Below are 20,952 nucleotides of genomic sequence, written 5' to 3' on the forward strand. Positions count from 1 at the left end.
ATAGCTCTACATGCCACATGCGTCCGGCTGGGTTCTGGATGTGAGACACATAGACTAAGTTATTTGCCAAAGGAAGGAAAAAAAAAAAAGCTGCTAGAGCAGAGCAATGGCAGAAAAATTTTCTAAACTAGAATTTGTTTTTTTGCAAATTTGGCAAAGAAAGCCTTTTTAAACTAAAGAGTTTTCATGTGCACAGAACACATGGAATGAGGCACATTAAAGTACAGCATAGCTACAATGCTAGACAAGATCAAAGAAGTGAGTGCCATAAACAGTAACACCCAGCACACCATTACCTTTGCAGCACAGTAAACCGATCTTAAAGGAGAGGGAACCTTTACTTAATAAGCCCCAAGTGGGAATGCTTTCTGCCACTGCACACAGAACCTGAACATCACAAGAACTTCAGAAGGCCGCTCTGGACACACTATTGTCTTCAAATATAGGACAACATCTACAGAACTATTCAGGATTTCTTATGTCTTACTCTTTAACAGGTTTGCAAAATAATTGAAGTCCCAGATAAGAAACAGAGCTTGAAGAGTAATGACAGTAAAAACAGCACCAGAAATACAAATTAAACACTCAAATTATGAATTATGTTCTCAAACCTCGTTCTTCATTATAAACAATTCTGAATTATTACTCTAGTTACTTAAAATGCATCTGAATTATACTACTACCAATTTTAGCATTTTAGTACTATGTTACTCATGTAATACTAACAAACAAAAATACCTAGCATGTTTTCCATGCAGATTTTTTAGCTTTGACATAAGCAAGCGATAGTAGTATTTAAATACGAAGAGGCAATTTGTGCATTTTATATATATATATATATATACACACACACATATGTATATACACATACACATATTTTTAAAAAAACTACAAAACAGACAAGTAATTTCAGTTTTGGAAGAATAAGATTAAGCAGTCAATTTAAGACCAGTTTGGCCAGAAATAGTTTGAAAACATCCTCTACTTGCCTATGAGTTACTACCCAATGGCTAGCAAATCAATTAAAATAAGACTCATGCATACAGTCTTACTGGGCAGATGATAAAAAAAGTCTAATTAGACTTTGATAAATCTGAACCTTATCTTGACACTATTTTTTATAACTGCATTTTGTATGGATAATTCAAAGCTCTCTAAGCATTCTGAAAGGACCAACAAGCCTTAGGTTTCACAGTCCAAAGTCCAAATCAGAAAGGAGAAGCAGACAATACAATGGATAACACAGCTGACATCCTTAGTTTAGCACCTCAGTGGGAAGCACCTAGTACTGGCCAGAACAAGAAACAAGAACAGAAACACAACACTGGGCTAGACAAAACTTATCTAAAAACATATGACAACTCCTATGTTCCTGTAAGAGTCTTAAATGACAAGATTTAAAATTGCATTGAAGCTGCAGGAAGGAGAGTTTCTAAAGTGTTTTCTGCTAAGCAGAAATGCTTTGATCTAGAGATGTTATGACCTAGACAACTGTCCTTTGAGAATACCAAAGCACAAACTGACCACATACAACTATGCAAAACAACTTGCATTGTTAAAGTTCCACTTAAAGTTAGCAGTAAATTCACTAATCATCAAATACTATCAACCCAAAACATAACAAGTGGAGTTAAGTAAAATCTTCAGGATGAATTGAAAATTACAGTCTTAATTTTATTAGATACAAAACCAAAACCACTGTAGGAGTTCATTTTCACTTTAATCATCTATTATATTATCTCTATTATATTGTCTCTATTTTCACCTATTATATTGATATTTGTAGTTTCAACAGCTGTACTGATGTTCAAAAAGAAACACATACCTTTGCAATGCTAGGAAGATCATGATATTCTTTTCACAATTCCTAACAGTCCTTGAAAATGCACCTTTTTGCATGTAAAATCCTGAACTAACCATACATGGTTTTAGCCATGTAAAGCAGCAGCCATTTGCAAATTGAAGTTTTATTCAGCTGAGCTCAAATTAAGGATTGATAGCCTGATTCCTTCATACTAATAATATTCATACAAGAGATCACAGTAAACTCTTAAAAGATGAAAATTTTTCTTACCGTCAGGTTTAGACCTTAGATGTCCACGAGGAATGAAAGAACCTTGGAAAGAATTGTACTCTTCTAGAACTGCCATATTTATATCCAGTAAAATTTTCCCCATCATAAGACATGCACCTTCCCCATCAGGTGTAGATAGCTCAATAAATGAAGATGACAGAGGCATATAGAGCTCATCATTAGGAAGCACCTGACAGTACAGTGGCCTTAAGCATCCACTGTTATCAAGATCTGCAACATCTCCAGAAGGGGCTCCAGAAAATGTAGTACAGAACATTTTGAAATGTTAATTCTATGAAATTCTCTGTGTTCTATTTAGAACCTCTCTAGGCATCTGTCCCAGACTACAGACAGTGCTACAATAAATGCAAACTGTACTAGTTAACAGCTGAAGCAAAATTCTGCCACATGGCTCTTAAAGATTTCCTCAAAACCTAATTCTCTGACAAATCCTTGTTTCATCCAGAACTTCACCAAGAGGTCAGTTCAACTACAATAACTCTTCTTTATTTGCATAAAGAGACCTAGCTATTAAAATGAGTAGAACATAAATCCCAGGAAATTACAGACTAATACATTTTACATAACTGTTAATGCCAATTTGATTTTAATCCTGCAATTCTACAAAAAAAAAAAAATAAAAAAACAACAACAACTTTAATCTGTACCATTGAAAACGTCATATGAAAAGACGGAATGCTTTTTCCATGCAGCTTCAATATATGCAGAAAATCCAGACAAACAAGCCCCACTAAAACAAAATTCCCCACAGTATTTCAAGCATGGATCATGTGAGTACAGAAGTGTGACCGTTCTTGTTTTTCAGTTTTAAAGATAATTATGCATTGATACTCAGTACAAAAAAAGCCAGGTGTTCCTTTTTTTTTTCCCCAATCGACTTTCACTGCATATGGAGAGTAAAACAAAAACCAGCTGATATTACAACAGTTTTTTCCCAGTTACCTGCTGATAGTATGTATCTGCTCTGGTCTGAGTTCCAAATGCTGAAATGCAGAGGCTATAACCCATGCCCTGAGTATGTCTCACCTGTAACTACAGAGGGCATGAACACACCTAACTTTTTGCCAGCAGAGAAGCCAGGCATTACAGAATTTGACAGAATCAGAAAAGGTAGACAGACAGGTCATGAAAGAGTACATGGACTCCCAGTGAAACAGTTTACTAAAAAAGCAGAGATGCTCAGAGCTTTGACTAGTGATTATAAACCTAAAACATTGGGCAAAGCTATGTATTCCACAGAATATTCAACATAAAGGCATAGGATCAATGAACACAAGTTTAGTATGCAGTATTTTTCTCAAAAAAATGTTGTTGCCTGAGGTATTACAGGATTAATTATGAGAGTATTTTAAGCACAAAAGTTTTTGCAGAGTTAGTTCTCTTAAATCTTATTCCACAGATAGTGAACTAGACAAACAAATTGTTTGTGTTACTGTTGGTAACATTTACAGTAGAGACAAAGGCTAAATTTTTTTGTGGTAGGTGGCACTACACAGTCACCACTGTTTTAATTCCCAACTGCTCTGCGGACATTGCTATCAGGGATGCGCTGCTTAGGTGAGCAGAAGCAAATGTCACTCAAGAGGCAGAACAGTTAAAATCTTCTGAAAGCTCAGAAAAGCTGGTAACATGATCATGGATGGTATTACTATGATTGTTTGAAAACTAAACAACCCAGTCCCAGTTGAAGGAATCAATACTCAAAATGCCTGGCCTACACTGATGATTGCCTGAACTTCCTCAAAACTTAACATTTATGAAAAAGGAAGAGTAATTTTTTGAGAAGTATGCCACATGAGAGAGGCTTTATTTGGATATAAAAGACATCAGTAACTCCCATAATTCAGGATTAGTTAAGGATTATCTATTTTGGTAAGCTACCGAGACACTTGGATGTCCTGTTCAGTACAGATTTAAGACTACCTCCTCAGGCCATAAGGGGACCTCAGATGATCAGTTGACTACACCCTTGCTCAATCAGCAAACTAACAAATACAGTGATATGACCTATGATCTGGATCACCAACAGAAATATCACAGGAGAAATCACTTTTTAACTTCAGTGTGAATTCAGAACTACAAAGACTCCAAACTTGATATTCTTTGATGTGCATTTTTCACTTGATTTTAGAATAGATGGTAAAAAATTTTTGGACCAAATTGAAACATAGTTTTGACTCCTTCCATCAATTTAATGAGAGGATCTCCTGAGGAACATGTATCTTCATGCCAGTGAGATGTATTCCCGAGAGGCAGATTCAAATAATCCTTCTTCATGCAAACATAAGTTTAATATTGACAAACATACGACCAAAACACTACGTTACACAGTTAGCCAGATACACCGAAATTGAAATTTTATGGATGTTTTAGGAAATCTGTCATCATTATGCCTGCCTGTAGACAAATAGGCTAACTTTTAATTTCAGCAAGGTTCTGTATAGTGATCCTATCTATATATGCATATTCTGAAGATCAAGCAGCAAATGCAAGGTACAAAGTTTTCTTCTCAGTTTAAGCTGAAGGGCTTCTGTCCTATTTGCAACAAAACATGCTCCTCCAAAAACATTCTTTATAAATGCCAGCTAAGCCACAAATCATTCAGGCTACAACTAAACAAATACCAAAGAACAGAAACAAAATAAGTATACCAACCTCCAGAATAAGAGTTTACTGCTTTTGCCACCACATACGTATCCTGAATAAGTCCAAAACAAAGGTATACATACACAGTAAATGACAGCAGTAGGAAAAAATAAAAGGCAGTGATTCATGCAAAAAGCTTACCATTTGGTGGGTCTCGTCTTTTTTCTGTTGAAAAAGAAAAAGAGCTATTTATTCATAGGTATCACAGGAAAAATTAATTCTAAATTTTAGTTTCTAGTGAAGCTTTCAATGACCTTGAACCAAACTTAAGAATTTATTAATATCCTTAAAGCCTACTTGTTGTGCAGTTGAAACAAAGCATTACAGAACAATAAAACCCCAATCTTGGATAATAAGCACTGATTTCAAGTGAGCAAACCAAGTGGGAGCATAAAGAAATAGCTACTGAGTTGGTTTCAGACATTTTGACTCCAAAGTAAGGTGAAATATTCAAAAAGCAGCTGTTTTGGTACAGAAAGATTTTTGAAGCATTATGCTTTCTGATTTCCAGTGAATGAGGCTGTTCTTTCAGTTTTATTTGAAATATAATTAGCACTTTTATACAGTATTGTTCTCTCGCAGAACTTAAAATGTATAATAATTATTTTTGGTTTTATACAAAGAAAATAGGACACAGGGGCAAGACACTTCATCTATGTTATCCAACAGGTAAATGAACGATATGGGACAGAACCAGAATCTCCTTAGTAGTAATCTCATATTCTATTCACAAAGCTAAACTGTTTCACAAACCATAAAGAATTTGGCTTGATGATTTAAAATGTAGTTGTAAACATTTCACACCTCAGTATTCTCAGCCTATAATAGTAAATTCTCCTTTAAAGGTGGTTTCCCTCACTTACTATTAATTCCTATCCACCACAAATAACATTTACCTACCCTGCAATCGTCCTTCAAAACCCCCAGTACACAGCTACACTATTTGTATACCTACACACACACACACTCTTAAGAATTTTGGATTTAGCGGTACCCATATGGGCAAGCAGTTTGTCATCTCACCAAACCTAAAAACATCCCTCCCTTTCAGATCTGGAGTATCTGAAATCTAACAGGGGCTCCCAAGACTTCTGTTTTAAGAATGTGTAACAGACATATCACTTTTCAGCAAGTCCCAGAAAAACTGCTAACCTATTACATTTTCTCCAGACACAAACATAAGGGGAAGAGAGAAGATGCCTCTACAGATGGTGTCGACCTTGTCCTAGCAATATTTAAAAAAAAAATCTACAATCCTAAGTGTGCAAGGCAAGTCAGCCTCATATTAGTCAGCTGATCTTCAGGTAGGAATAAAGAAGCTGTCAAGGTCATCAAACCTTCAGAGGAAGGTGACCAAAACCCCTTGAGGATCAACCTTTGCTGAGCAAGCCTTCTAAAGACAGACAGTTGCCTCTTAGCTCACAGCAGGTTAGTTTTAGGCACAGAGGTAGAGAACCTCTGCAAGGGTGCCTCAGCAAAAGGTATCAGATCTGATGGGGGGGGGGAAGGCTTTTTTTCCCCCCAAATACTGTGCTTTCTCTTCCTAGAATATTCAGTTTAAGAAACCACTCATGTTGTACTGAAAAAGAAAAAAAAAAAAAAACAACAACCCCCCCCCCCCCCCCCAAAACCAACACACCAAACTCAACTTTTGGAACATAATTAAGTTTTATCCAACAACTCGGAGACAGCAAAGGAGAGTGCAGGACTGATTGCAAGTCATTTGGCACAGGATGGGAAGCTGGCAAAAGCAGGAGGTATTCACAGGAAGTGTGAAGCGGCCTTGTGCCAAATCATGGGAATCTATTACAATTTTCATTAGAAGAAACAGTTCAAGAGATAAGATAGTGGAACACAAAGCAAGTCATTTTAAACACTTCCTGTAATTTTTGCTGGGTATATAAAAGATTAATTTGTGGCCCAAAGATACTAGCTGTTCTTCTGTGGTTCCCACTGCTGAGTAGGAAATATGAACTCCTGTTCTGAAGTGCAGATGACCTGACTGGAGAGTGGCATATTTCTCATTTTTTGAAGATGCAAGATGCCCAAAGATCCAAAAGAGATCAACTTCACCAGCTGCCTGTGTCCAAGAAACACAGCTCCCTTCAGTAAGTATTCCTGGAAACAACAACGATCTCTGCTGAGACTTGAATCCAATGCAAGCTGAGCACTTCAGAGATGCCCTTGTCTCCCAGGCAGCAAAAACAAAAGCTGTGACCAAAGACACAAAAAAAAAGAATGCTCTCCATATTAAGTATCCAGTTTGAAGCTTATGAAGTGCGATAGGAAAGGCATGAGGAGCTAAAAGCTTGTGGAGGAAAAAGGCAGCTTCAGACAGGCCTAACTGAGCTCCCACCCATGAGCTACAAGCTGTCCAATAAAAATTGGTCAAGAAGCCTCCTACTTCAGAAAGGCAGTTAAGAACAAGGCTTTGTTCTACATGTCTCTGCTGCCCTTTTATGGCTGAGTGCTCAGCACTCAGCATGTGGAGAGGACACTCGTGTGTGTACACACATTAACATTTCTGAGGCAAGATAATAAAAACTAATGGTACCTACATGCAAGAACACCCCAAGTGAGAATGTACTACACTGACGAGCACTGAGAGGAGAAACAGTGTGTTCACCCTGCTTCACGGGGGAATTATTTGGGATACGTTTAAGAAGTAAATGGAGAGATTATTTAAATAAGTCCACCAGAGAAAATAACTAATTATAGTAATTTCTTCCTAACCTAAGTTTAAGGACTTAATTGACTTAAGAAAAAAAATAAATCAGAATTTAGCTAGATGAAAACCAGCCTGATATTAAAAAGATTTAGACAACACATCGATAATTCTTTCTCTGCCTTTCTCCCTCATTCTCTTCTCTGTTAGATATTCTGTACACTTGAAAGGTTTTGTAGATTCTCTATTTGGAGCCAAACTTTCACCTCTCTGGACTTCCAGATGCACTTACTCAGGATTTGTCTGTATAATGGAGTGCATTTCATGCCAAGTGAGGAAGAGCAGAATGCTATTGCCTCTTCTTGCAGCTGTGAGACAATGTTTTGTGTACTAGTCTCAGCACCAAGACATAGTTTTGTGAGCCAGAACTGCTGTTCTTGCTACCTTCCAACAACATAAGCTTTCCATAAGACTCCTGGAAAAGTCTCCTAGCAAGCCCTGAATGGTATAACAGGCTGCTAAGTGATCCCATAGAGTACTCATTTCAGTTGAAAGCATGTCATAGCTTCAATGAATGTCATAGCATTTCATTGCTATGAAATGAAACATTTTGGAAAGCATGGGAGTAAAAAACACATTAAAACAGAAAAGCATCAAAATTACCAGACTATTACGTCTGTGTTTGAGAAGTTAAGATGCATTAGAATACACATGTACAATTTGTATATAAACAATATACAACTTTTGTATATAATATAATTTATATATAAATCTATGTATAAATTAATGTTTTATATAAGCATTTTTAATATATTTATATATATATATATATAAGTAAATCAGCTTTGACTTGGGCAAGTGCAAAGCCTGTTATTTTAGAAGCACATTTAGATACAGTTGCATCAATGACATACAGAACTCCATCTAGTGGCTTGACTAAGGAATCTCAGGATTGTTTTCAATTCTTGTTTTGCAGCTCTTAAGAAAAAAAGCTTAGGAGTTTTTTGGGCTTGTTTTGTTTGGTTGTTGGTTATTTTTTTTAATTGAAGTAGTCTTAAAGTTGTAAGTGTTTGAGGAGGGCGAGTTGTTTGTTAAAAGCCAATGTATGGTGTAAGCTCATCCTACAACATGAGTTTGAGCACACAAACCAAGATACTAGCTCAAAGAATAAACAAGAAAAACTTACATGTTCCTGGGAAGAAAAACTCTATGTGGAAGGACAGAGGTGAACCTCTGTCCTGTGAACAGGAGGTTTAACTGAACCACTGTTTTCAAACAAAGTTTACTATGGCCAATTATGCAAACATATTTCCTCCTAAATCATATCTGTGCACTGTTAACACTGTGTTTTAGACACATAGTAGAGTGAAACTTCAGAACAGGAGATAGAATCATAGAATCATTTAGGTTGGAAAAGACCTTTAAGATCATCAAGTCCAACTGCAATGTATGTCTGATAATATTCAAGCTATGCAAGCTGATGCAAGATTACTTCTACACAAGTATGAGAAACATTATTAATGCCACTTCTTAATGACCCCACTTCTTCTCATGAAGCCCTATGAACTTACTCTAATTCTGAGCAGAGGGAATCTTAAAGAAGCCATTTAAGGTTCTCGAACAAATGCTCTGCACCTGAGTCACCATACCTGAATGAAATCCAAGTGAATACATATAGATCATGTAGGTTCTCAAGAACACTTGCAGGGATGGCACTCCAAGATGAGGGCTTCCTCCCTTTACATTAGTCTACACTGCATTGCTAGTGCAATTCAATTCCAGAACGGACTACAAAAATGCATCCTGTAGCTTGGACACAAGTCCGCGCTATGGCTTACAGCAAGCCTGAGCACATCCATGTGTTCCCAGCCTGTGTTTTATGTCACTTTATTCCTCACGGACATACGGCTGTCAGACAGGCAAGTTGTTTATGGGCTCCCTGGAAAAGGACCAAGACAAAATCTGTAGGAAGCCTGAGCTCCCTTTAAAACACTGACCATGTTCCTAAGGCATCTTGCAGCTAGAAAAAAGCATGCTGTGCTTCAGACTGTCCTGTGCTGCTAAGGACAGTATAGGCACATTATGTCTTCACTAGTTTTGAATAAAAGATATTTCTCTACTAAACGCTGGATCAATGCCAAAAATTCATTCACATGAACTATTGAACATACCAGATGGTAAAATCTTTGTTACAACCCACTTGGGCTGAATTTAAACAAATCAGTTATAAACAGCCCAGAGCTAAAAGAGGGTTTAGTCAAATGTGAAAACAGCTTACAGAAAGATTTCTAGTTTTCCCACTGACAGCTTACCATTTTTGCTTCCTCCTGATCTATATTTTCAAACAGCACAACCTTGGAGTCTCAGCTTACAAGGAAACTTACAGCAAGGAGCACCAAGTTAAGTTATTTCAGAAAAATATTATTTTTGCACAATACAGAAAAGAAGCACTCTTTAATAACACAATTACTTCTAAATATAAATATGGCAGTAGTGCCTCCAGTAGCTTTCAGACATAGAAGTAGCTTCCTGCTCCCCCCGAAACAACATAAACAAGCCTGAATTTAAGATTAATTTGAATATTTACCAGATTTTCTCTGCCGTCGTCCAAGTAAATCTGTTACTGTTTTGCGGAATAGTTTAGCTTCTTCTTCATTAGCAAAATTAAGACCAACTTGACATGTCTGAAAAACATTAATATTCCCCCACCCATGACTAAGAAAATGTTTCAAAGGCTTTCTTAAATGTCTTCTTACACCTTCTGAAGGTATAATCAGAAAAAATCATCACTGCAAATTTAGAACCAAGTCTTAGTGAAACATTCTATCTTAGGAATATCTGTCTACTATTCAAATTTCTAGGGATCATGGCTAACAAATTCGAGCAAAATCTTGTAGCTTGAAATCAAATGGGGGAGAGGAAAATTTGTGCTTTAAGAATATATGATATTTCACAAACATCATCTGCAAGCCAAAACGTAATTTCATTAAAGGGAGTTGAAAAAGAACTGCATTTTATGCTTCTGTCCTATTGATCAACTCTTCTAGTTGAAATACAAAAAACCTCTTTTATAAATAAGCTTAAAAAGCTTCAAGGAAAACAGGTAATATTGTACTTTTATAAATAATTTACTGAATTAAATAAAAACCTCAGTTATATTGAAAGAAGCTACTGTTCAAATAAAAGGCATTTTAAAATTGGTATTCAAAGACGTTGAGACTTACATCTCCAGCAAAGGTATGAAAATATCCTCTAGGACTATTATATACAAAGTTATTGTACAGCTCCTGCTCCCACAATAATTTCCCATCCTGAAAAGAAGAAAAAAAAAAATTTTTGAAAAACTGAGACAAATTGCAGAGTTTAACTTCTTTCACAATAGAACCTATTAAGAATCAGAGGCTGCATGGTGTTAAGCATCTACCTTGCTATTAACCCAACAAATGAGCTCAATCAAAATCAAAATATATTGGAACTCACAGAAGAGCTGTGGAAGACTATTGCATCAGGTCACTGTGTTCTGTTCAAGTTCCTGGATGTTTTCAAAAAACATCCTTCAAGTTCTACAATCCTGCAATAGTGATACTAGGAGCAGTAATAGTGACCAGTGATAGGAATACAGTGATAACAGCAATAGCAATAAAGGAGACTTCCAGTCTCCTGTTATTATCTCAGGTTTGACTTGAAAACCGTTAACTTAAAAGGAACAAAAATCTCACCTTTTTAAGAAGTTTTATATATTTAAATGGCATTATAGTTCAGCACCCAAGGAACAGGTTTCTCACTAAGTCTAATAGTCAAGTGACCAAATCACAAAGTCAAATGCAAGTGCCAGCTGGCAATCCTGAACAAATCTGAGAGACTTCAAGCACCGAACGCTGACAGATAATGAGCTGTTCCTGAGTGCAGAGATAATGGGAAGCTTTCCAAAGCCTCAGCAAAGTCAGTAGGACTTATGCTTCTCAGTATCATTTTTGTTATGAAAACACATCTTGGACACATCATTTCTTAGTTCCCCCTGTCTTGAATGAAATATTATCATATCATCTATCTTAGACAAAGATCTTCAGTATGAATGTATATATGTTATGGAGGGGAAAAAAAAACCCAAACGACTTCTTTGTCCTGCAGTTTTCACATGCATCAACACACTAATCAAAAAGATTGTTTCCACCCATACAGAAGACAGCATCTATTTTGTTAATACCATCCAAAGTAACGACATCCGCTACAATTTTGACAGCTATCCGTATCAGTGACAGTATACTAACTTTCACTAGTTTGACTAATCAGATCTGTAGAAGACAGCTTCTGTGAGCTGTAAGAAAATTGTATGATATTTATTTCGTCCATAAAAGCAGACATCTATGAAATAATTTAAATTTAGAATATCTGAGAAAGTTGCACTTGCCTATTAATAAGCACTGTAATCGCACCACTTAAAGCACAACCATTTACTTGAGAATTTCTATGAGTTTGTAGCTACAACAACCTACGTTCATTCAATTAAAAATGGAGAACGAACATAGCCAAGCTTAAAGAGTCTGAAAAACAAAAAAATATGCTTACCTTAATGTCAAATATTCTGATAAAGTATGACCTCTGCGGATTGTCCTTTACAAGGCAAGCTACACCACAGCATTTCTTTGACCACATGGCATTGCGATCTGCTGCATATATTTGAACAACTGCTGAAGACATTGTCTAAAAAGAAAAGGTAGCTATTACTTTTAAGGTAAAAATCACAAATTCTACATTTCATCTTTTATCAAAGCATCTCTTAATTTTGTTCCTTGTTCTAGGCAGCGACTTTGATGATTTCCCTGGTGGTAACACAGTAAAATTCAAATGACCCCAAATCACTTCTACACTTTACATTTTCACTTCTATGCAAGATTTAGACAACTTAAGAACCCAATTGAACTTTTTGTTCTTGCTCATAAAAATCAGCAAAGAGACTTTGCCTGTAAGAGGCATACCAGTAACTATGGTGGTCACACAGAGAAGCCCTACTGTGCAACTAAATTTCTTCCTGTTCAGCACTTCAAACTGCATAGAAATACAATACTCAGGCTAGAACTGTAAATTACACAGTGCCTGGAAACACTCCCGGGTACTGGAATGCAACTGTCCACATTGCTTAATTGTTCAAATGGTCTCTGGCATGATTTTAGCCTATGCCAACTAACAAACTCCTAAAATTCTTGGGCATGGTTTGAGAATTCACATGAGCTAGGCTCGTTCCCAGTTGGCAGCTTGAAATTGTCCTGTTTTCAAATTGAGAGATTTTAATAAGAGATGACGATTATTCCACACCACATTGTTTCAGTCACTGGCAACGTTCCTCAGCATATTTTCTAGTATATAAGTGTCCTACCTTAAGAGCCCTATGAGGGAATGAAAATTGGAGCCTTTAAGGAATATTTAGCAGCCAAGTCATAAGGACATAAAGCTTAAAGGCTCTATAATGGGACAAACCAGAGGCTATCTAGCCCAGGATCTACTCTCCAACAGCACCAGACGCCTAGGTAAGAATACAGGAGTACTCCATTACACTATGGGAGTATACCCCCAGCAACTGGCAGGTTGGAGCTCCCCTGAGCCAGCATACATGTTTTACAGCACATGTGGGATTTTTCCTTTGTGAATTTATCTAATCACTCTTCAGACCCTTGTGAACTTCTAGGCATTACAACACTAGGCAGGACTGTATTTCACAGTTCACTTATGCACTGTGTGACTAGTTAGCTAGTTTTATCTAAAAGTTTGCCACCTGCTAGTTTCAGTTGACTGTCCCTCCTGTCCTTACACTAGGAGATGGTGTTAATGGTTTCATAATTGCCTCTCCATGCTGCACATGCTTTTATAGATATTCGTCACACTTCTTTGTCCTGTAAGTTCTCTGCTGTTTAGGAAGTGATACTAGTTTTAAGTCATTCTTGTACCAAGAAACAAAAATATTGTTCTACGCTTTAATTAGCCTTGTCACTCTCACATGGATCTTACCTAGTCCTACTACATCCTTCTTTGATTGGGGATGAGACTTATGCTGTATGAAGAGAGTTCGTTAGCCTTTGGAACACAGGTCACAATAATATTGTTTTCTGTTTTGTTCTCTGTTTCTTTCCCTGTAAGCCAAAGAGTTTTATTTCCCTTTTCACTACGGAACATTAAGCAGATGTTTTCATCTATCTGTTATAGTTCCTAGCCCCTTCTGGAGGGATCATATCTAGTCTGAGCAATTGGCTCCATATTAGGTTTTCCCCACCCACTCTACAAGCTTTACTTTGCCTTCATCAACACTAACTACTTGCCAAAACAGTTGACATCTAAGAATGCAGGCATGTCCTGTTGCATTGTAAGGTTATCTACTAAGTATCAGTATCACCCATGTCACACTTTTCAACTGCTTTAAAATAACCAAAAGAATAACCTAAGGTTCAGGGGATTTTTTTTTATCAAAAAACCTTCCGATTTTGTTAAAATAGAGTCTAAGTAATATAGCCAGACTGACAGCTACTCCTTGGAGAAGCTTTATAACCTTTGCCCAAGAACTGTGATGTAACTTTCGCCAGTCAAGATATAATTCTGTTCCTCTTTGCAACCACCTCTTCACAAGTTGTCAGATTGACTACTAATCTTTCTGGTAACCTACAGAAAAAGCATGACTGATTGATGAAAAGAAAGCTTTGCAGTTGCCTCCTCAAATGCTCAACAACTAAGTGTAGAGTAAAACTTCTTTCCCTATAACCTAAGGAGTAACATGAATAATTTAATCATAACTGGACTTGTCAGATGAGTAAAAAGGGACCCTTGTATTAGCCATACTACCAGAATGAAAGAGTTAGCTGACATTAAGTTGCAGGTATAGGAGATGCCATTTTTCTCTTTATGTTGCAACAGGCAAAGACTTAATTTGGGGCACAGATGGCCATGTTTTGTTCAACACTTCTGCTAACAGCCTTTTCTCTCATTTCTCCAATATCATCTCATTGTTAAACTGATAATAATTGTAGACACAAGACAACAAAGAGGAGCACAGGTGGGTCATTCTACAGTCGGAACAAAGGCATCACACATAACCACAGCAACTATGCCACTGCCCATGCAAGAAGCCTTCTCAACCCTCCAAACCCAGTCCAGCTCCACTAACCTACCCCCAACAAGACTACCCACAGAAATGGGTGGACTTGGCAGGAATCATGCAACTTAAATTCAAGGCACAGAAGACAGTGATCTGTGTCAAGAAAGGGCTCCCTATGCATTGCCTCCTATCATATCTAGCAGCAAAAGCACCAACTGGATTATCTGGGTAAACCAGTAACTGTTGTAACTCGATGATGATTGCATATAAAACCTTGAACCAGCACCTACCCCATGAGTAGACAGAAGAATATTACACAAGAGTGTGTCCTCATTCTGCGTAATTGTAATAGATGTAATGTACACTTGGATACCCTATGAGTAGAACTTAATTTACAAGTTAGAGAACAATTTCACTGAATCTAAAGTAGGTGTTGTTTTGAGGCCTACCATGCTTAGAGTTCAATTACATTTTAACTTATTCATTAGCATTGTGCGAATTCCTAGTGTTGACAAACTGCAACGAGGCTTTCACGTTAGAACATATAGCTACAAATTCCACTGTTACACCACTATCATTTTTTTTATTAAAAGCACAATACAGGAAAAAATATAAGGTGTATTTTTGGGGGGAGACAGACAATAAAATCCAACTCCTTTTACTTCAGTCACTGTTAATTTTCATCATGCAGAGCAGTGGTGCCATGCTTTATGCTATTCAGCTTCTGGAAGACAGGTGGCAAAAATATTTAATCATCCACAGCTTTTGGAAACTTACAAACTTATCAGCAAAATTTAAAACTTGAGAAAATATATGAAGCATAAACTTCATCTACTGCTATTCATTATGAATCCTAGCCACGTAAATTCAACTAAAAAAAGCCCCTGAACTTTAATTGCAGAATTGCAGCATCTGAGAACACTTACGCAAATGTCAATTTGAGTATTCTACTGCATTTTCTGAATGAGCATTCACTTTGTCTACTTTGAATACAGTTAATATACCCAGCTCAGTTTCTCACAGCATTCTTTAAGAAAACATTGCACTTAAAAGTATGGGTTCTTTAAAACCATATGTAAATATTTCTTCACAAGAGGTCACGCCACTGAAGTTACAGACAGAACTGAACAGGATTGCCATTAAATACTCAACGTAATTAGTGCATTTTTTTCTGAGTTACGGTAAGTTGATTTGTTACTTAATACCGAAAGTTATTACTGTATTTTCAGGAGGAGGATTTTGAAGTTGGCACGACTGCTTTACTAAACAGTTTTGGCAAGGACATTGTCCTTTTTATGTATCTATATATTTGGAAAAGGTACATAGGGGAAAGAAATAAGGTAGCCAACCAAAACTGATGGGCCATGGAGATGAGAATCAACCCCTCCCTCAGTTCCCTTTATTTTTTCCACAGTCAACCTCCAGCTGGAGGACATGCCATTGACTCCAGGGACTTGTCACACCCCTCAACACTGATGAGCTATGAAGCAGTTAAGTCTGGTGCTGTCAGCTGTATGCTGGCTGCCTCACTGGCAGAGCTGGTCTCACCCTTGGACACAAACACTGCAGGATATGTGGTACCAACAAAAGGCTCATGAAAACACCTTCTGCCTGCAAAAGGTAGCCACAACTAGTCATTGCACATTTGTAGAATGTGATCACAGCAGCCACTGATAATTTCCAACTGGGCAGCAGGTAGCTGTGTACGTTGATCAGCTTCTGATGTGAACATGTGCTGCAGTAGCCTGTCAAGTTAATGACTTGCTGTAACTCAGTGTTTCTCAAGAACAGTAAAGCAAGCCAACAGACAGTGGCACATCTCATTACAAGAAAGAGCCATCACACTAGATTGCTTATGGTTGACATGGATTTTGAAAAGCTAAGAAATTACAGAGAACTACACACATTAAAACACAGTGAGCCAAAAGTCACAACAAACAGCAGCAGCAAGATTAAGGCTGTAAGAGGATGTTCAGCCACCTCCATATACACCAGAACAGAAAGCATTTCAAGACCCATTGGGATGGTTTTTGTAGTGTTCACATACAACTGACAACTGCTTGTGGTGCAAAGATCAAAGACTCATAAAATGACTTTGGTTGGATGTGACCTCTCTAAGTATTCCAGTCCAACCTCCTGCTCACAGCAAGGGTAATTAAAAGCCTAGAGTTCAAGCTGCTCAAGGTCCTGCCCAGTTAACTTTAAAGGCTGCAAATCACCTTTGGGGAACCTGTTCCAGTGGTTAATCACTCCCATTTTAGTGCTTGTAAAAATGCAACTAGGTTTAATTTATTCTTCTAAGGGTTCAGTATTGTTATGTGTTACATGTTGATGGTACTGTTGAAGACACGCTAGCAGTGACTTTCAATCTTTTTCCAATTTTAAGAGTTATGGTTTTTCCAATAAAGGTGCAGAACCCTGCATACGTACGTAATTTAAATGCACATGACAGGCTTGCTTTTCTTAGTTATCCTTCCCAGCCCCTGGAAGTATCTTACAAATAAAACTGGGGGGGGGGGGGTGGGGGGGGAGACCTTGCTCTGTAATGTAAGAATGCAAGTAGTAGCAGTTGTTTCCAAGCAGAGTAACCTCTTGGAAAAAAACATGCTGATATAATCATTGCCTGTAGCTTCTTCACAAAGTCAGCCTGAAGACCTTCAGCCTGAAAGACACAGTGAACACAATTAGCTACTTTAAGATTTCCGTGAAAAAAAGCTATGGTGAATAGTTGTGTGCAATCCAAACCCTGTAAAAATAGAAATCAATATTTCTATTATCTTTTCCTTAAAGGAGGTATCTGGAAAAGTTGTCCTGATCAATACTACAGCTGGTGAGAAGGTACCTGTGGCAGGCATTTTTTAAGACCTACTGTGGTGGAAATCCTTATTATGGCTAAGACAACACGCTGAAGCCTGACCAGGTGATGCTCGGTGCTCCTAGGTCAGTCATTTCTTCTTTGATATAAGACCAGGAAGATAGACCGCAGTTTGCTTTTAGGGCGACTGTCCAAGAATAAAGGGCTGTTGCTATTCATTGACATTAAAAGAGTGCTGAGGAAGTAAGTCTTCCTCAGACAGCAGGGTTCAGGAACAGAGACATGCTAACGTCAGGTACCACTTCACTGTGGAAAACACTTAGTGAGGTGTAACTCTAAACCTGACCACAAGAAGGACAGGAAGCTTCAGTACCAAGGCAATCTCTAATAGCCTAACATTATCTGAGTCATGGAAGAAGATACGGAAACTCATTAAGACTCATGAATGAGAAAGACAAGAAGCAGAAGTGAGAATGCAGGGTAGCTAACTCTATAAGAAATCAAGACTAATCCACAGAAAATTAGGCAATTAGACAGAACACTGTTGACATTACTTTCTCTAGATTACAAGTACCCTTCAGAAAAAAACCCAAAACGTAGCACTGACCAATCAAGCAGAAATATTTCTTGAAATCAACCTCAAAAATAAGGTTACGTTTAAGCAATTACACATTTAAATGTCAATACTTTAATAAATTCATGTTATTCAAAGCAAACAAAATTGGAGTTAGACAGCGATAATACCTTCCTGTTGTTCTGCAATTACCTTATCTTCAGTGTCAAATATATGGAGCTTCCAAAAATGTTTCTGCACGGCTCAACACAGCTATGCATTTTATCTCATCACTCTTAATACAGAAACATAAACAAAACCTGCTGCAGGGACCAGGCACTGGAACCTCCTCCCCTTCTCAAGGGAAGGCCTTCAGTGCCTACACAACCAAGCTCTGCTCACTCTTTCTGGCCATTTCATTTCCCTTCTGCACAGTGGTCCTGTTTTAAGAGAAAATGTAGCTATTTTCTTGGCATTGAGGATGTCTCCTGCCATGTGGGAACAGTGTGTTCCCTTCCTGCTAGGAAGGGCTGATAACCCACTTCCAGGGTGAATGTTCTCATCACCACGCAGTCCTACAGAAGGCATGCACTGCAATCTCCTCCAATAGTGCTTTTAAATGAACTGAATAAGCCTGCCACTATTCAGATGATCCCTAAATAATTAGGCCACATAAACAACACACAAGTATGCCTCCCTAACAATTTCCACATTCTAAGTAGCAGAGGCATTTGCTAGAGTAGACAAAAGTATTTCCTAGCACTTTCACAGAAACTTAGAAAACTTGAGTTTAATTAGGTTCAGAATCCTACAATATTTATTAGCCCCAGACAGTAGGTAATCCAACCCTCTTAAGCATGTCTCGTATGATGATTTAGGTGCAATTCAGGCATAACAGCAAGAAATACAAACACAAATAAACACTTTCACCAAATTTTAAAGGTCTCAATAAGTATTCACAAGTGTCAACTTGTAATTACTTACTTTAGCAGTTTCAGACAGGAAGGGATTGAGATAGGAAGGAACAGCACAAGGAAAGAGAAAAAACTAGTGACACTAAAGGCAGACTGCTTTTGCTTCCTGCTGAGACCTTCACCTGAAGGACCACAGGGATTATGGTCCCAGACAACAGAAGAGTAAAATAGATGCATCTGACTCTCTTTTTAGCCTTTTTCCCCTTAAGAACGGTGGATCAGGCTATTTATGGTTACGGCATCTTGTACAAAAAGAGTGTGATGATACTATCTTAGTAGTACACACACTTTTCTGTAGATAAAAATACTTTTCAAGGACTCCACGATATTTTGACTACAAAATTAGATTTTAGTAAATTAGATTTTGCAACTCTCAAACTAGCTTATAACTTATGTCTTCACACCAGGTTGCTTCCAGAATCTTCACAAATGAGTCCAACGTGACAGTGTCCATCCACTGGGGATTTAGATACTTCTTTATCTGCAATTTGGGTAAATCATGATTACTTCAATCTTTAAAGCTATTATAGCTGTTAAAGATATATTTAACAAATTACTAATAATCTTATCTTTAAAGACAGTTGTGTATTGCAAAAAAAGTTATCTTCAGATGCTACAGACAGGATTTTAAACTGGTTTCCCATAGAAAGAAGAAATACAAAAGTTCAGAAGTTTGCTGGCAGATTTCAACAAGTTAAGCAGCTGGAAACAATTCTAATTTCAATGCCATTTACAGGACATTATTTTCAGAAGACAGACTGATTGCTCCACAGACAGGAAAACTAAAGCAAGATTTCACATTATCTGACAGAACTGACTAAGAGAGCCTTTTGTAAATACCCAATCGCATAAGAAAAGCTTTATTTGGTGCAAGTTGAAAAATTACTCAACTGAAGACACTGAGGCCTCACCCGTTCTACCGCTTGTGAAATTATTTGCTACAATCACCAACAGTGTTCAATTTTAAGCTTAAAGCTTGCTTTTCATTTCTTAATTTCCCATGACGACCCACCAATTTAAAAATGCACTATGCACAGAGGCTAATAAATTAGTATTTTTTCCCACCTATACACAAAGTTAGGCTATGTTAAAAATAAAGCCACTGCATAAGAGATGCTGCCTTTTTCTTATTTGAAGGGAGAAGGAAGAGAAGTTTCTCCCGAAATAGCAAAAAGCCACTTCAGGTATTTCCTATCACTTCTGAAACATGAGGATCTTAACTTAAGTTAAAAGACAGTTCCACACAACACATAGCCCAAAACATTTAAGAGATCAGGAGACCAAAACCAATTTAAAAAAAAAAAAAGTTAACACCTAAGAACAGATTCCCTGCGTTGTTCTGATCAGCACACAAGTCAACTGCAATACCCTTACTGAAGATTGTTTACAGATGTGGAGAAGGTACCAGTGATCGCTAAGTGATGTTACAACAAAAAAGGGATGAAACAAGGGACTGCTGTTTAACAAATCTAAACTATAAAAGTGCTTGTCCAGACTTAAGTCTGCAGTTGTCCAGCAAAGTGATCCCTCACTCCTAATCCTCAGTCAGTTACACACAGCTCACGTTTTTCTGATTGTCTTCAGATACAAGTTCATCTACATTTCCAGTACCTCCCAGAACCCGCCCAGTTCAGCTAAAGCTGGCCAACTCCTTTTCAAACACTTGTTGCTCAACTGTGGATCACAGAAGACCAACAATTAAGATGTGGGTAAATAGCATAGCATATAAAACCAAATCAAACAGCACATGATTAATTAAAAGAGACATGCTTTTATCACGCACAGAATCAAGATATTTTTAAATCCTATAACCTCAGTTCAGACAACACACGCAAGACTTCAGCTTTCCAGAGATATGACATAACCACAAGCACGCTCCAGATTATAACATTCCATGCTATCTCAGCTCAGCAGATCATTTACCAGATGACATACACAACCTGGGGTTTTCAGTGATGAGCAAGCTGAACACTGTCACTTCCTGTTTACCTGCGCAGCATCATTAGTAGCTTACTCAGCTGCATCTCTCTCACTGCTTAACGCTGCTGAAATCTTGGCTGGCCAGAAAGCAGCAGACACATGACGAAATGCGGTTATTTGTGTTCTGTTGTTAAAGTTAC

The 20,952-nt window shown here is 37.6% G+C and overlaps 1 protein-coding gene across 4 annotated transcripts in view; it reads right to left on the reverse strand.

Moving 5' to 3' along the window:
* Positions 1-20,952, reverse strand: part of WASL (WASP like actin nucleation promoting factor) — a 53,706-nt gene that overhangs the window by 14,193 nt on the left and 18,561 nt on the right. For 3 of the 4 annotated variants that reach the window (XM_052789524.1, XM_052789522.1, XM_052789525.1), the window contains exons 2-5: positions 11,976-12,110; positions 10,631-10,717; positions 9,994-10,090; positions 4,883-4,906 (exon numbers count right to left, since the gene is read on the reverse strand). In XM_052789524.1, the coding sequence (XP_052645484.1) occupies positions 4,883-4,906; positions 9,994-10,090; positions 10,631-10,717; positions 11,976-12,110 (343 nt within the window). Of the gene's footprint in view, positions 1-2,074; positions 2,580-4,882; positions 4,907-9,993; positions 10,091-10,630; positions 10,718-11,975; positions 12,111-20,952 lie in introns of those variants that run through there. The other variant, XM_052789526.1, reaches the window with a different exon arrangement.

This window comes from Harpia harpyja, chromosome 6 (genome assembly GCF_026419915.1).
Source record: "Harpia harpyja isolate bHarHar1 chromosome 6, bHarHar1 primary haplotype, whole genome shotgun sequence".
In the NCBI taxonomy this organism is placed as follows: Eukaryota; Metazoa; Chordata; class Aves; order Accipitriformes; family Accipitridae; genus Harpia; species Harpia harpyja.